Genomic DNA, 17420 nt, shown 5'->3' on the forward strand with positions numbered 1-17420 from the left:
CCTGGGCACTGTGCTCAGTAACATCATCTTCTTCAGAAACACACAAAGCTCCCTAATCTTATAGGACTTAGTTTTTTTAGTAAATTCCCGTTTATCACTCATCAAAATTTGAGCTTCAGAGCCAGTAATATTTGTATGATATTTTACTTCTTCCCTAGCAAAAAACCAAAACAACATTCTCTGCATTCTCTCCCTGTCTCACCATATAGATGACCAGTAGTCAAGTGAAGTTGAAGCCAAGGAAGATGGGCATTTTAAACCTTTAGTACAGCCTCCTTTACAGACACGTGTCTACTCCTTAGACATGTTTGTTCTATACTTTGAGCTCTTTTCAGATTCCATGGTGGCAACAGATGGTCAAGCAGATAAGGCACATGGTCTGCCTCTGCTTGGACAAGCTCCCTGCAATACCCCTGAGACTCCTAGTCAACCTTAACACCGTGAGCAATTGCAAAGGCTAATATCAAAAATCCTAGGAAAGTTCCACTTAATGAGAACAGCCCATCTTCTCAATGGGACAATTTTGCTGCAAACAATTCAAAAATTCTGCCGTTTTCTACCTCCCAGTTTTGCCAAATACTTTAAGTTCTTTCTTGGACTATTTCAAATCCTTCATGACAGTGGCTCAAACTAACAAGAACAAGCTTTTAGAAACACAACCTCTTCTGACAACTTTGCTTGACAAGAATAATTGTGTTGGTAAGGAACATGGAAGACTCATTAGAAGAAATATATAGTATTCCTAGGAAATGGATCTAAATTTCAGCAACCACTTCTGCAAAAGATGATAATGATACTTTGGTCATGCTAGGGACTGGACTAAATGCAAAGTCCATTTTTAAACTTACTTTCCTCTGTTAATTTCTTAATAGTCACAGCAATGATGATAGTCCATAGTGGAAACGAGCATATTAGTCCTACACAAGAGCAGTACAATTAGAAGTGGCAGTGTTTTTTGTTTCTAAATGCACCTGGGAATTACTCAAATAGCATGGTAATGGGTATAGAATAGGAGTATAGGATGGTAAGTATCCATGAAAATCAGAATTTTTTTCCTGGCACTTGGGAGCTGAGGAGCTTACTTGGTTCAGTGCTCCACTTGAGGTGATCCACTCTCTGCACCTGCCTCTACCTTAGGAGAAAAGTCAAAACATTAAGGGTTTTACACAGAGTCACAGAATAGTTAGGGATGGAAAAGACCTCTGTACATCCTCCAGTCCAACCTCCCCTCTGTCAAGGCAGAGTCACCTAGAGGAGGTTACACAGGGACTTGCCCAGGTGAGTTTTGAATATCTCCAGAAAGAGAGTCCACAACCTCCCTGGGCAGCCTCTTCCAGTGCTCTGCTGCCCTCAGTGTAAAGAAATTCTTCCTTATGTTGAGATGAAACTTCTTGTGTTTTAGTTTGTGGCTATTGCTCCTCATCCTGTCACAGGGCACCACTGAAAACAATTTGGCACATCCTGCTGACGCCTGCCTTTGAGCTATTTAATACATTAATGAGATGCCCTCTCAGTTTCTCTTCTCAAGACTAAACAGGTCCAGTTCCCACAGTATCTTCTCATACGAGAGATGATCCAGATCCCCCATCATCTTTGTGGTCCTCTGCTGGACCCCTGTTTTTACCCCTGCTGAGCTGGTATATCCGCTGCGTTTTCCATCCGCACCAGAATGCTCCAGACTTAGCTCTTAGGTACTTCTGAAATGCTTTTTACAATTCTAGTAATATTGTGAATTCTCAAATACTCATCTCTTTCTTTCTCCCTCTCCCTCTCCCTTTCCCTCTCCCTCTCTCCTCCTTCGACCCCTCCCTCTCCTTCCATTTGATAATTACAGTTTTCTTTCCCTCATTCCATCTTTCCCAGCAAAGAAGCATTATTGCTTTTGTCTCTTACTTGAAATATATTTTTTGACTCTAAAATTATTATCTTGTAAATTTGCCTTTAGGCTACTCACATAGCCCTACATTGTGATGACAAGATGGACGTAATTACTGGTTTGAGACAGAAAACCTGTTATGGAAGGCCAAACTGGGACAATGAGTTCAAGCAACTAGCTGAAAACCATCCTAGGTAAGGCAGGCTGGTTTCTAACCTTGTTGGGTAACTCTTCTCTCGGCATAAACAGTGGGAGGAGGGGAGAGCAAACCTTTCTAAATGACCCTTTTAAAATAATTTCTTCTTTTTTGCTGTGTGGAAAGAAGATTTATGCTTAATGAAGATTTTAATGAAGAAATCTCGGAAAGAGAATGCCAATAAAATCTAATTTTTGGACACGAAAATCTAATATTTAGAAGTATTTCAATATCCTGGCCTTTGTCCAGATATAATTGAAACACACAATCCAATTACTGTTCTGCACAAAGGACAAAGTAGCATTAATTTCCCTTGAAGATGGTTATTAAAGAGATAAACTGTGATTTTTTTCTTATGATGTCAAGGATATGTTTGTTCCCCTAACATATTTGGCCGCTCTTGCAAGACTATGCTGTTCTGTTATTAGTTCATCTCTGCTGGCAAAGACAGTTCATTTGAACTTGGTGGATTTGCTAGTGGTCTGAGAAAAGCTTCTTTGTTCCTGAAAGCCTTTGAAGCAAGAATTTGAAATATTTTGTGTTCAGCAGTAGAAAATTCCAGAATCTTTGTGACTTTATGATTTCCAAACATTTACCTGCTAATGCAAAATAAAGGCTTGCACTTGGGAGACAGAGATATGAAAAGAAAAAGGAGAAAACTTTTTTTAAAAGATGAAAAAGACCCAAGAAAAAGCTGAAAGGGAGGAGATCAAAGAGAATACAGTAAGCTACAAGAATACCATAAAATTGCAAAAATAACAGTAATAGAGAATTCACTTGATGGAGGTCAAAATAAATACAATCAGGAAATATGAAAGATTAAAAGCATAAAAAGGCCAAGAATAGAAAATATGACTTTTGAAAGACCTTTCATAAGGATTCTACTACATAAACAGAGCTTTTAAAGTTATAGTTGAAAAGTTATAAGTTTTAGTTACTTTTGCAACTGTAAGTACAGATGAGATAAAAATGTTTTTTTCCTGCTTCAGGGGGATATGGGCATTAGCTTTCTATACTGGATTTTGAGGTAGCTCCATAGAAAGCCAGGTCTAAACTGACAGGAAAATTTCCTTTTTTCTTTTTTTTATGAGCCTAGATGCCCATATTTATGGTCAATGTTACACTTTTAAAAAAACCCTGGCATGAAATTAGGATTGCTTATGAGAAAAGAATACCCTGTTTTTTCTTGCTTTGACTTACAGAGGATTAAAGAGTCAAACAGACTCTTGTTTGTGTTTCTATTGTGTGATGAAACACTGAACTTTTAGGATCTGACTAAATTTCGGGCCCCTGTGCCTAGGTTGATAGAATTCCCCCTGGCTGCAACAGCGTCTTTTAGCAGATTACCAGGAATACACCACTGCAGGGTAAACCTGGTGCAACTGAGTACCAGAGCAATATGGGCATGACTTCTGAGGGCTATGGCTTGGGAACAAAAATCATATTCACAGCCCCTCCTTTACAGGAGCAAACCTTTTTACACTCATACTATCATTTGTAATTTCCTCTGCATTTCTGCAGATTGAGCTTTCCCCAGCAGCACAGCACTTCTGTGTATCTTTGTCTGCATATATGCTTTAAAACAATACGTGTAGGGTATGTGGAGGCAAACAATTTAGGCAGCTTCTAGCAGGCAACCAGGTTACCAGCTCTCTACGTGCTTGTACACATATGAACACAATTTTTTGTTACATTTGGCATGTTCTTATTTTATAAGAAGTACCTATTTACAACTGTTTTTACTAAATCAGCCACATTAAAATTGTCCCTAGGCAGAAAAGTGTTAGACTAGGGGGTGGGGGGGTGGGGGGGAGGGACAAGGAGAGGAGAAGAAAACTCAGAAGTAGCTGGGCATTTTGAATATTTTTAGGAAAAAAATAACTCAGCTGGAGAAAAAGCAGTTAAAATTTTCAGTGCAAGCACTAAGTTTGCCTCTCTGATTCAAAAAGCTATGAAGATCAAAACCAGAGTTACCATTTAAATATTTTGTGACCTCTAATATAGCAATCTAATAAATAATGTAATAATACATAATAAACATGAAAGTATTAAAATTATTATACTCTAATATAGTAACATAAATCATACAGTACATAACACAAAATATACAGCAACACAAGATTTTTCAGATGTATATTTCAAGAAGCCATTTGAAAAGATGCAAAGCTGGAGGCAGCCAAAAAGTCCAGTGTATCAATTTCCTCTGCTACTCTCATGCTTTTGTTGTTATTGTGATTACAGCAACAGTATTGGCGTATTCTTCTGTGGACCCAAGGCTCTCTCCAAGATCCTGCAGAAAACATGCAACTCCCATTCATCAGTTGATCCAAGAGGAGTTCAGTTTCACTATAACAAAGAAAGTTTCTAGGCTGTACTGGATAATAGATATGACCAGATTGTGTAATTTTTTCCCATTTTCTCCCATCCTCTGCTCATTCTGCAGCATTCAGACCAGATATTAAGAGCTGCAAATAGAAATAGGTTGCAAATTGAAAAATGCTATCCTATGCCAGCTAAAGATTTGGACCCCTTCCTTGGCCTTTTCATTGCTTACTTAATGATGCTGTGAATCTCTCTACACCTGTGTGAAAACACACACAAACCATAACCTTTGAAGAAAAAGGCATGAGTCAAATGGACATTTAGAGCTGCACTTTGCTGTTGTGTATGATTACAGGCAATACATTCCTGCTGTTTAAATCATGCCCATTGAAAGCTTTCCTTCCTGGTTTTCTGATTTTACACCCCCGCTGCACAAACATCCATATCCACATTACCTTTTGTGCCACAGCAATACTATTTCTATACACTCTGTCAAATTCCAAAGGAGTAAATTTGTTTTGCCCTACCAAGATATGCACCATTTAAACTTGACATTTCCGTGGGAATGGTATCTGTGTGTCCCATGGTCTAATATGTACTTAGGTTTAAAAGGCTAAGGGGACTCCAGAAATTTTTGCACTCAGTGAATGGATCTCAAGAGACACACAACAGAAACTGTGGAAAAAAGCTTCCTGGCAGGGTGATTGAGGTGGGAAGGCACCCCTGGCTTCCACTCTAAACCTCTTGCTCAGAGCTGATTCTGTGAAGAGACAAGTGACATCAGCATTCTTCCCTTCCTCAGGAATCTTCTGCTATCCCCATAACTATTAAAAAATAAAGAATGGCAAGTTCTCAGTACTTGCAGACGCATCCCATCAGTTTCCATGGACTTGTTTAAAATATCCCTAACCTGATTTTCCTTCACTGAGGGTAAGCATGAATTTTTTCAGATCTCCACTCTTGCTCGAGAAGCCAGGAATCTCTGAATGTCAGCCTTAGCTGTAAAGACTGAGGTAAAACAGGAATTGAGTACCTCTACCTTTCTCTATGGCCTTGGGCACCAAGTTCCCCACCTCATTTAGCAGCAAAGCAACATTTTCCTTGCCTTCCTTTTGCTACTAATGCATGGACAGCAGCTCTTCTTCTTGCCCTTTTCTTCTCTCACCAGATCTAACTCTCGGTGGGCTTTGGCTTTCCTGAACCCATCTCTGCACACTCATTGTCTCTATATTCCCTGCATCATCTGTCCTTGCTTCCACCTCTTGTATGCCTCCTTTTGTGCTTCAGTTCTGTCAGGAGAGATTTGTTCAACCATATGGATCTCCTAACACCTTTGACTGGCTTAGTACACAGCAAGAGGGGATCATACTTGAATCTGGGGAAGGGGATTCTTGAAAATCCTCCAGTTCCCCTGGACCCCTCTTCTCTCTAGGACCCCACTGCATGGGAAACTTCAGGAGGCATTGAATCCTCCTGTGTCCTCTCCATGCTATGTGTATTAGTGTACATGCACTTCAGAAAGGCATCCGGTCATGTGTGTTTTCCAAAAGAGGTGTTAGAGATTACTCCAACCTGCTTTTCTGTAGTCACTTTCTAGTTTGTGTGGATACCTTAGAGTGGGCCCCTTCTGCCCTGTATTTTTGGTTGTGACATCTCTCCTGTTCACATCATCCTTTGCACTTTGTTGCTCCAGTCCACTGCCTCTTCATTTAATTGTTGCTCATCAATCCTCCCCATCATGCAACATTCCCAAAGCTACAAAAGGGAGAAAAATATTTCCCTCTATCCCAGCACAGTGAGTAAAAATATTTGAGCTGGACTCGAATATTGGTGTAACAGTTCGCTAGGATCACATAATGTATTTATCCAACCACATGATAAAAATAGGAGATAGGAAACATCCTGTGTATGTCAGCATTTGAATGACAATCAGAGGACAACATTTTATATGTATCCTTACCCACAGACAAGAAATGCCCACTAGAGGGGACATAACTGTATAGACAAAAGAAACGGAACAATAAAAATAATGGCAGAGAACACTCCAAAATTATTTTATACATCTTCTACTAGGAGTATGGTATGTGTGAGCTGAAATTATTTCATAATATACCACTGTATTATTGTTAAGTTTAGGGCAACACATCTTTGTTTTAAAATAGTTGAAGTTTGGGGTTTTTTTTAAAATGCCTGCCTATGTGAAATGATTAATGCAGAGCATACTGTGTTAGCAGTAGAGTGAGGAGAGAATTAGAGCCTCTGCCAGTTCACCTAGAGGCATTTATCTTTTATTTTTTCCCCTGGTGCCCATGCTGAGCCTCAGGGTAAGCTGACACATTTTCTAATATAAATTAAGCTTCTTTTTTTTATGTGTGTTGAAAATCTTGAAGGAAATGAGAAATGTGTGTAGGCACCAATACCAGCTGCCATTGCATGAAAGAAAGAGGTGACAATTTCCTGCAGATTCTGAATGATTGTCTTAATGGGGTTGGATCGGAGGTAACAAGCACAAAGATATTGTGCTGCCAGAAAAACAGGATCTGTTCTCCCCCCAGCCTCATGCAACAAGATGTAACATTTAGCTTCTGGCTCAACATGGCATCTCTTCACTGCTTTGATTTATTCCCACTTTTGCAAATCACTGTGGTATGCTACAGGAGATGCATTTAGAGCCCTTGTTATAGTTCATTGAGTAGCGCTGCTGTTATCACCACCAGAGGAGAATTTCTCTTGCATCAAGACTGAGTGACCTAGAATAAAGGAAAAATAATAATAATAATAAAAAAAGTGGGGAGGTTTGTTGGATGAGGATGAAACTGCATTTGGGTTGAATGAAAATCCCTTTATTACAAATACAATTTGAATCAAAATGGGAACTAGGAAAATTTGGCTTCCTGCCTTGTTTTGAATAACACTGGGCACACAGCAGCTATGTTAATGTGAGTGCATATGTAACGACTCTATTATTATGTTTATATATGGAAACATCATTCACTGTCAGGGAAAATGAAAGATATCTTCATGGATTTGTCCATTCAGCTGCTTCAGCAGGAAGTGTTCAGCACCGTGTAGGAAAATATTATTAAATAAAATATAGTCATAACAGCACAGACTCACCACATCCTGTGACAGAAAACTAATCATAGACAAGGATCATAAATATACAGATTAATTACTTTGGCTCTTACAATAAAAAGAGTGCTATTATAATGATTGAAGTTTTGTTATGATAATTTAAATTTATTCACTAGGAATTGTAAATTGAAATACATAGGCTTATATATTCTGACTTTCCCCCCCTCTCCCCCTTCTCCTAAGTTGTATGTAGTAGAAATTATTTTACTAAATTTGTTCCTTAGTTTACACTAAAATATTGAAGAGAAGCTGCCACTCTTAACAGAAAATCTATCATAGGATGTCTGCGCCATATCAACACTATTACAAGGACTCTCCTGCTTCTTTCCTGCTTTTAGGTATAATCGAATGGCTTAGTGGAAATACTGTTAACTGCAAAAAAGTGACAAACTTTTCAAAGGTTTGAGTACTCCTGATTAGCAGGAGATTTTATAAGAACTGCCTTAAAGGCAGCTTAGTTGCCTCCAGAAAAGTAATAAACTAAATGATATGGTAGATTTATAATCTCAACTGGTCAACAATTTCAGTGATTTTTTTTTCTTGACGGAAAATTACCTGAATTTCTTCAGGAACAGAGAAAAATAAAAGAAAAAAGTGACATCCAGCTCGCTCTATAAATACAAAAAGCTTAAGTGAAATACGCATAAACCAAGTAATGAGGAATGTGAAACATGCATAAACCAAGTAATGAGGAAACCTGTGAAGGTCAAAGCAGCATAGCAAGTGATGGGTTGGAAGGTGCAATACTTCATTGTATCACCTGACACTTCTCAAGCAATCACAAACCAGGCAGGCGTGAAGTCACCTTGGTGACCACTTACAAGGTGGACACCCTGTTAAGGACTGGCTGGCCTAACCCTTCCTAGTGCTGGAACCTGGCTGACCTGAGGCTTTCCCACCTCAGCCAGATTCTGTATTCTGCAGCAGCAACTCTGACTCCTCCTGCGTGATCGCTTTATTGTCTGAGAGATTCTGCATTTCTGCAGAATAAAATTGAGTGTCCATATCATTAAAGCTGCAGCCACATTTTCCAGGAATGTCTACTTATATGTTATTGAATATGTTCAAATGAGAGTGGGCTGATGATCTGCATTTTTAGAACTCCAGCTAGTTAGGTCTATTTAACAGGAGTCTACTTGTCCTTCAATGAGTCATATCTAGCAGTGAAAAAAATCTCAATTACACAATGGGTCTTAATATATGGGAACAAATGTGTTAGTTGACATGGAAACACACTTTTTCTCAAAAGCAAGAAAGGACAAAAAAAGCTTAAACTCTTCAAAAGATATATTAGTATATCCTTCCAGAATACACCAAAGGAAACAAAAGTTGTATAGTATAATGAACCACTCAAACCAGCATATTTTTTCAAAGGCTATCTGCTTCAAATATTTGCATCTATTATTTCTAAACAATAATGACTTCTAACATGGTAAGACATTTGTATTCATTGAGGATAAAAGCCTTGAGCCTGCCAATACTTACACGTGTGCTTTTCTAACTTCAAACAATCTTTTTACTGTCCTAGAGGACTAAATATGGTTTTCCTTTGAAGCTCATGCACAGAGGACTGATGTCAGGCTCAAGGCTGGGTCCTGAAGGCTGATCTCTATTATTCAGCTATTACACTACCAGACTGTCTTGATACTTGTCTAGAGACCATTTCTCTGGTACAGTAATTCTGAATATGAAAGATAACTTACAATCATGCTCGCCTTAAGGTACACAGATAAGATTGCACTTATACACGCTAATAAAAGGCCTAGTTTTTAATGCTCTTAGAGCTTTTATTAAGAAAAAAAAGGGCTTGGGGAGAGCTTTTATCTTCTTTTATTTTGGCCAAACTACGAATATGCAGATCTGAACATTTTATTCTGTGGATATATGCAAATAAGGAAGAGAGGGGACAGACAAGAGCCTGTCCTCTGAGACAGAATTCCTGGTCTCCAGCATATTGCTGACCATTCCCCAGTATCACTGTCTTAAATGCTGAACCTCCTGTGCCCTTGCTGGAGACAGGTTCTTTGCACAAAAGCAACATTTTTCCTCCTGCTGCTGTCTAAGGCTGCAAAAACCTTCACAGAAATCATTACTGTCAAAACACTGAACTAAATGGGACTTTCTGAGCAAAGATACGGATGTGTGCCCAAGCCCAAGTTAACACACAGTAGTTGCAGCATGGATGCACACACACAGGAAATTTGCAGATATCTATCTGCTTTGATATCACACACACAATTCCCTCCTACTGTAACAAGCACAATATATTTGTTCTCATGTTTCTAGGAATTCATCAAGGTTAAAAAAAATGAAAGACAAACTTAAATTCAAGAGGTCTCAGGCACATAATCAACCTGCAACATATCACATTCATTAATTATATATTACCATACAATTACATTACATTTAGATAAAAATGTTTAAATTGAAGAATGCTCACTATTTGCTCATTAATATTAGTAAAATATCCATGCAATTTTCAGAGTTTGTGTGCTGCTAAGAAAATTCAGAGGGCTATGCAGAATGCATACCAATGCAGAGTTAGCCATTTAAGATCATTCTTTTTTAGATTCCTTACCAGGCTGGCAAGAGGAAGATAGTTAAGAGGCACAGTTGGACAACTTTGAATTTAATATCAAAGGTTTGAGGATGAAACAAACAAATGTATGCTGTGATACTGGTCAACACTGAAGTTACTTCAAATACAAATCATGAGGAGAACAGATAGATTTCACTGAACTAGACTTTGTGCAATACAAACATGCCCAAGTACAATTTCTCTGACAGGAAACTACATCAACTATTTTATTATGTGTTTGGCATTACAAAGATGTGTCTATAGTAAGAAACATCAAGCATAATAAATGCTGGCCACCCTACATCTATCTGAGCAAGTCCATCATCCTTCTATAACATTGTGCTTTCATAAAGGAGCCTGAAAATGCTTTAAAATTGGTCTGCTGCTGGGAGGTGCTGAACTGAAAGAGCTTTTAGCAAAACTAAAAGAAATTCTATCTGCTTAGCATTCTGCAAAATCAAAACTTTTGAGTCCAGACAACAAAATTAACCAGAGTTTTTGCTAAAATGAAGAGAGTAGAATTTGGATTTTAGTCAATACTGGTGCTGAATGATATGTTGCAAATACTGAACACTGAACTTCAAAGAAAAAAATTCTAAACTGTCTGACTTGTTTATAATTAAATACCCATTGCTTTGCTACATGTTGATTGTCCTATTGCTATACATATAGATAGCTATGAATAAAGCCTAAGTGAAGTTCAAAATGCTTTGAATGTATGCTTTCTCATAATGTCATTGTCAGGTGGACGATTTATTACTTCCAGTTTTAGATGAGGAACTGAGTCACAGAAATACAAAGTGGTTGCCTCAGGCTCTCAAAAGAATGTCAAGACAAGGATTAAACAGGTTTTCATGACAAGGACTGTAGCTTGAACTGTTACAGCAATCTCCCTTTCCCATAGGCTGAATTACATATATTTGATATGACCCTTAAAAGTATCTGTGAGCTTTCTGAATGGACACAGAACGGATTTAAATTATTTTGGGTTCTACTGTTATTGAGCAGCATGGTTTGAAAGGTAAGTGTTTCGGTTCTCAGGACCAGTATGATTTGTACTTGCTTACTCCTAGAATTCTATCTATGATGTAAAGTATGCACATGAAAAGTAGATCCTCTGGCAGATAATGAATGATTTCGGTGTTAAAACAGGAGATTTCAAACAAAGAAACAATAATATTTATCAAAAAAGAAACAAGGTTTGGGGTTATTACTTAGAAATAATGTTAAATATCTAAACATAGATCTTGATGATGGACTCAAGCTTGATCCTACTCTGAGCAAAGAAGACAGGAAAATGCTTGTTGCCTCCCATAACAGGATCCAGCTAAATACCAGACAGCACAGCATTGCACTGTCAGGAAAGCTAAGATTTCATTTTCAGACAGGGCAGATGAGAAAGTTTTCAAGTGTTAAAGCTCCTCTTTAAACAATTCTTGTCAAAAATATACAATAAAAATAATAAAGCTAGGTAAATAAGCAACCTTCTGCTTCAACTTCCTGGGATGCACTCATAATCTTTATGAGCATTTGAGTCAACACCACATTTGTTTGCTTTCTGATTTCTGTCATCTTGCCTGTACTTTGAGAATTTTCTAAGATTGCAAAGGGGTACCTAGGTATTACAGCTATCCTCCATTAACAGCTTAAAATAAATTCTAACATAACCAGGTAATAAGTCTTCATTGTGACTCTTTATCACTTCAGTTACCGTCTCCATAGTCACCCAGACTAATGTACTTGGTTATTACCCAACTTAAAGGTATATTGAAGCTGTGTCTGCAATAACACTATTTACAAGAGTAAATTCATTCTTTCTCATTCTATTCTCTAGTATTTTCTATTATATTAATGCTAGGGAAGGAAGGATTTAGAAAAATTCGCCCTCTGCAGAAGAAATCAGAAAACATGTATGAACGTTTGCAGTTGTGATGGCAAGAATAGAATAGAATAGAATAGAATAGAAGACATTTTATTATGCTGATTTTATCCTATTTCTTTTGATTGGTGTTAACTCATGTACAAAGATCCAAGGCTCATCAGAGGAAAGGGATCTATGTATTTTCAAAATTCCCTTTTAATAAAATAAATTTGAGGGGGGAAAATGTAATTCATACCTTACTGTGTAAGTTCAACTCCACTAGCTGCCAGCACCACAAAGCACTGGAGCATACTGTTAAGATGAAGAATGAAAACTATTCTAAAAGACAATATCAATCTAGAAATTCAGTCATTGAAAGCCTGCTTCATGAACTGAAGCTAATTAATGCTTGCATGTAGGGCTGAACCCAAACCATCAGAATTATAGCAGCTCCACAGCTGAATTACTTTTTTAGTATGCTGCCACTTAAAATTCCACCCAGTCACTTTAAAAGGATGGGCACATGATTAAACTGTGATATGGGAAGGGAAAAAAATGAACAATTAAAATAAAAATCTCCCTAAAGCCAGAGATTACCTAAGATATTTAAATACAGAATGACTTTATATTGCAAAAGTGCTTTCTGCAAAAAACATCCTTTCATTATCTTCACATTATCTTGTACATCCCTGTTTAGAAGCTCTAGAAAAGGTACTTTTGTCAGCTCAGTCTTACATAGCTGCTTCAGTAAAGGACTTGAAAATCCAAGTATCAAAGCCCAACGACAGTATTGACAGTGTGAACTATGCCATTTTTTTTAAGCAGAATAATTTTTTGTGTGCAAATGTCTGGAAGAACATAAATATGAAAATATTAAAATAAAAACCAAGGCTAGACTGAGAAGACTCCTTCACCTTAGGAGTAGGAAAAAGCACAGACCATTCTTAAGATGACTATGAATCTATAGTATTTGGAAGTTATTTTCACATTTAGCAAAATGACTTTAACTTGGGACACTCTCCATGACAATGCTTTCACTGTCAAGCCTTTATGTTTCATTTGCATTCCTTCAGGCTCTTGTTTGGATACTTTGCTTTCTGAAATAGACAAGAGTAAGATTTCAGTGTGTTTAGGCTGGGAGAGCATGATCAGATAAATATGGCTATAAAACCCACATGTGCTAATGTTTCTAAATGACGCTACTGCTGCTGAAAATTGTAACATTTAGTTGTCTAGGTTATCAAATATATAAAAATTATATTTAGAACTGGATTTTTCATCAAATACATAGGATTATCAAAGGTAACATTTCAAAAGGAATTGAGTTAAGAGACTAAATCACATTGACTTTCAATGCGACGCAGGCATCCATGTGACATAAATATGTGACATATATAGAATAGTATTTTCAATACTAAGCTATGTCAAAGGCATGAGGGCTTGCGCTGTGTTGGAAACCAGCACATTGTAATTGGGAAGATGTCAAAGGAAAGGGAGGGGCAGAGGGGCCACAGCATTTCTAGAGACAATTGTTCACTGAAGCATAGTTCTTCCTTCTACCAGGAGTAGCTGGAAGGCTTACTCAGGCTGCCTTGAAGTGGAATTATTGTCTTTTTCCTGGTGTTTGCATTTGTTGTGACCTGCAAACTGAGCCAGCTTAAGAGATTCAAACCAACATGGCTTTGACTATCCTGTCATAGTCAGAGGAGACAAAGAGCAGTCCCTAAGTGGAGCAAACATGGACAAGAAGGCATAACCCAATGGTGGAAATGGGTGGTAGGGCAACGTGAGCTGCAGGAGGCTGTAAAGTAGGCAGAGGCCCTAGCAATAATTCTTTTTCAGATATGTCACACAAAGAGAGGGGATATTAACATGGCAGCAGCTCCTTTACAGATGTTTCAGAGTGATCTCTGAGGCCCATAAATGTCCCAGATGTGAATGGGTTATTTTTGTGTGCAGCACAGGGCACAGAGGTGCCATTCCTGGCTGTAGAAAAGTGATTGCAGATGTCTACTGATAATTTAAGCATGGAATGTTCTTTTCAAACTCATATTCAGGATAACATCATCATTGCAGCTCAAGAGTTTGTACAGCTCACTCAAAAGCATGTTCCTCTGATGAATCACTGATTTTGAAACAGCTTTCTATCTGGCGTCACACAAAGGAAAGTTTTGCTTCTGGCGATGTCTTTAGCTCTGGAAAAAATATGTAACACATAGAAAATTGATAGGAATTTTGACTTGAGCTCCAAGAAAACCAAAGGAGTCACAAGCATAAGGTCTTGAGCTCTTAAGATTGTCAACCCCTTCTGAACTTCTAGGCTGCCCCTCTTGTGCTGGATCTTACTTTCTCTGTCTGTACACACTGGGAATCACAGTAGATAACAACATTGATTTAGGAGAGGTGACCACCTTGGCAGAGGGGAGAGGTCATTAACTGATTTTGCTCTGAGCAGTCAAATACTAATGTATGGAACCTCATGTTGACTACCAGTAGCTGTATCTCAAAGGTTGATGGAGAGCTTCTAGAACTTCAGTGGAAGTACACAGGTAGCAGACAAGTCAGAATTCCCAAAGCTGAGTAACAGATCCACAGCAGGTTTATTGGATGCAGCTGTGGATCCTACCACAAAGAGACACTGATACTGATGCCAGATAAGGTGATGGTGGAAAATTACTGTGACCCTACTGCATGTGGGTTTAGACTTGAGAAAGTCTACCTAGAGCCTGTCTGTGATCTATGGATCAATAATCAAGTTATGTGCACTTGTGTAGCTGCCTAGAAGACAATGTACTTTCCTCCTACCAGTTCAAAACAATGAAAGTCATGTCCAGAATGGAAGAGAGTGGTGTATGCTAGAAGTCTCTTCAGGTTGGCTTGGAAACCACCTGTGTTTCTGGGGCAGGCAAAATTCCAAGAGCTTAGTTCATGCTGCTTAGTTCACCCTAGAGATGACCAGCAGATGAGACGCCAGTTAATTCCCTTTAAGATCCCCAGTGAAAGGCAGATGTCCTGAGAATACCACTGAATGAAGTGACTAGAATTTCCAAACACCAGATCTTGATTCAATTAGAACATGATCATTCAATTGCATTAGCCTCTGGGGCAGCATTTGGAAGAGCGGGTTGAGGGAAGTGATCCTTCCCCTCTAGTCAGCACCAGTGAGACACATCTGGAATGGTGGGTCCAGTGCTGCTCTACCCAGAACGAAAAAGATATAGACTTTCTGAATGCAGCCAAGGACTACTAAAATAATTATTGATCTGGAGCATGAGAGAATTATTGATCTGGAGCATGATCTTCAGCATGAGGCTGAAGGAGCCTGGAGAAGAAAAGACTCAGAAGAATCTTATCTGTGTCTTTAGTACCTGATGAGAGAAAATGAAGAAAACGAGATCCAGATTCTTCTCAGTGGTTCCTAGTGGCAGGACAAGAGGAAATGGGCACAAACTGAAACACAGGTCTAGATGATCTCAACAGCTTCCTTCAAACCTACATGATTCTGTGATAGTATGAACACATTGCAGTATTTCCTCTTTGCAATTTTACAAGTCTCAGGGCCATTTATGTAAGTTTCTGCCTTTTCATTATTATACATAAAGTATATATGTACATATATGTAAAGTATATAACCAGTGAATATTGTACCTGAAGAGAAAAGAACAGGGACCAAAAGTAAAAAGGTAATCTGATTTATACTCAGCCTGGCGGAAAAGATGCACAGAGCTGGAGCCTTTGCCAATAACCTACGTCCTACACAGTATTCTCAATGGCGATGTAATTCAGTGTTGAGCTACTTACCAAAAATAAGATTTTTGCTTTCTGATGAAAAACAACACTCCAGTGTCAGTAATTGTCATGTCTCATTTGAGATACCAAGGTATCACTGTAGAAGCTGGAAATGTAATTTGTTTAGTGGGGAAATGGGGCCATGATAATCAACTGCAATTTTGGAAAACAAGGAAGATGCGTTAAATCCAAGGTTGTGCTGTCCAAACCAACCTTAACAATTCAAATATGGGTCTTGGCAGAAGACCTACATGACTCCTCAGAGGAAACCTATTTCAGATCTCAAAGAGGAAGCTTGTGTACCTTCTCTTAAAGAGGAAATGACTGGTTAAGGATAAGACGTTGTCAGATGTGCTTAGAACCACATCAGATGAGCTCCTTTCTAACTATATGAAATAAATCATATACTCGCTGCTTAAGAGTAAGAAAATACTTTATGAAGTAATTATCAAAGACAACCAAGAAATAGTTGCAGAATATAGTTTATTTAAGATTTTGAAAAGTTCTAATTGTTTTAACTTGTAGTATCTGCATTTTGTACTGATTACTAGAAGGGTAGTAGAAAATGAAGTAGCTAAATTTGACCCACTCTGATTCTTGGACTCATAAAATGGAAGAGACATGGAGAATAGTCATTAAAAATCCAGCCTGGAGTTAATGAATGGATATTGGCAAGCTCTATTATTCCTGAAAAATAAAAGTTACATTAAATGCCTTTCTAGCCCCCGTATCAGCTGTATCTGTTCCACATCCTGCTGCTACGACTAGATGGAACTTGCAGATGAGGTACTTTGATACTATGGATATTCAGACCTATATCTTGATACACCACTTTGCAAACTGAGTCCTTGCACAGAGGACTCAAGTCTCTAAGGACTTCTTTTCCAGCAGTGTCTCATAATTGACTGAGGGCTTTAGTAATACCTACAAAGGTATTTAGACCCTGTGCAGCCTAGTTACTGTAGGTTTAATCAAAAGAATTCTCCATTTCTCTCATACCAAATATAAGAGATCTTCCCCCCAAAGTTTCCCAACATCCTATTTCCACTCTTCTTATGATGACTGGGTTCACTACTGCAATGCTACAAGTCAGTGAGCTACTTACCCAGGTGAAACCATGTCTGGGGCTCCTGCTGATTTTAATTCTTCTTTAAGGTCTTTTATTTGACACAGAACCAAAGTTTCCAAGGTACTTAGAGCAATAAACCTTCAGTCTTGGCTGGATCTTCTCCAATACTCAGCTGTCCTTCTAAATCGCAGCCAGATCCAAGCTTTCATATGCTCCTTGTTTTACAGCTTCAGTCCTAGTAAACTCCTGCTTTCCCTCAAATACTTTACAAAATCTTTCTGCTATCAAATATATGGAGTCTTTTGCAAGTTCTTTCTAATCTTGATTCACTTTGCTCTTAGCGCAGAGAGGGGGGAAAGAGCTAAAGTGTGTACTTCTGTGCCCAGAATGAGGCCTGGGATGGCATGGCTTGGAAAAAACCCTCCTTAAAATGTTCTTTCCTAGCAATATCTTTTTCTTCTGATCATTGTAGTTCCTTCTACTCATATAATCAGATTATCATTATCATTTGGACATCTAATTTCTCTTAATCTGTCAGCATTCACTTCCACCTATTCATTTGGACTCACATGGCAAGATTTCCCTTCCCGTCTT

The 17420-nt window shown here is 38.3% G+C and overlaps 1 protein-coding gene across 1 annotated transcript in view; it reads left to right on the forward strand.

Annotated features, from left to right (window-relative positions):
* NOX3 (NADPH oxidase 3) overlaps positions 1-4440 on the forward strand; it is a gene marked incomplete at both ends in the record, with an annotated part of 39236 nt that extends 34796 nt beyond the window's left edge. Inside the window, 2 exons of the mRNA XM_083858333.1 lie at positions 1946-2070; positions 4314-4440. Of these exons, the coding sequence (XP_083714459.1) occupies positions 1946-2070; positions 4314-4440 (252 nt within the window). The remainder of the gene's footprint in view (positions 1-1945; positions 2071-4313) is intronic.
* Positions 4441-17420: the final 12980 nt, after the last annotated feature.

The sequence above is a fragment of the Zosterops lateralis genome (genome assembly GCF_965231275.1).
Source record: "Zosterops lateralis genome assembly, chromosome: 3".
Lineage (NCBI taxonomy): Eukaryota > Metazoa > Chordata > Aves > Passeriformes > Zosteropidae > Zosterops > Zosterops lateralis.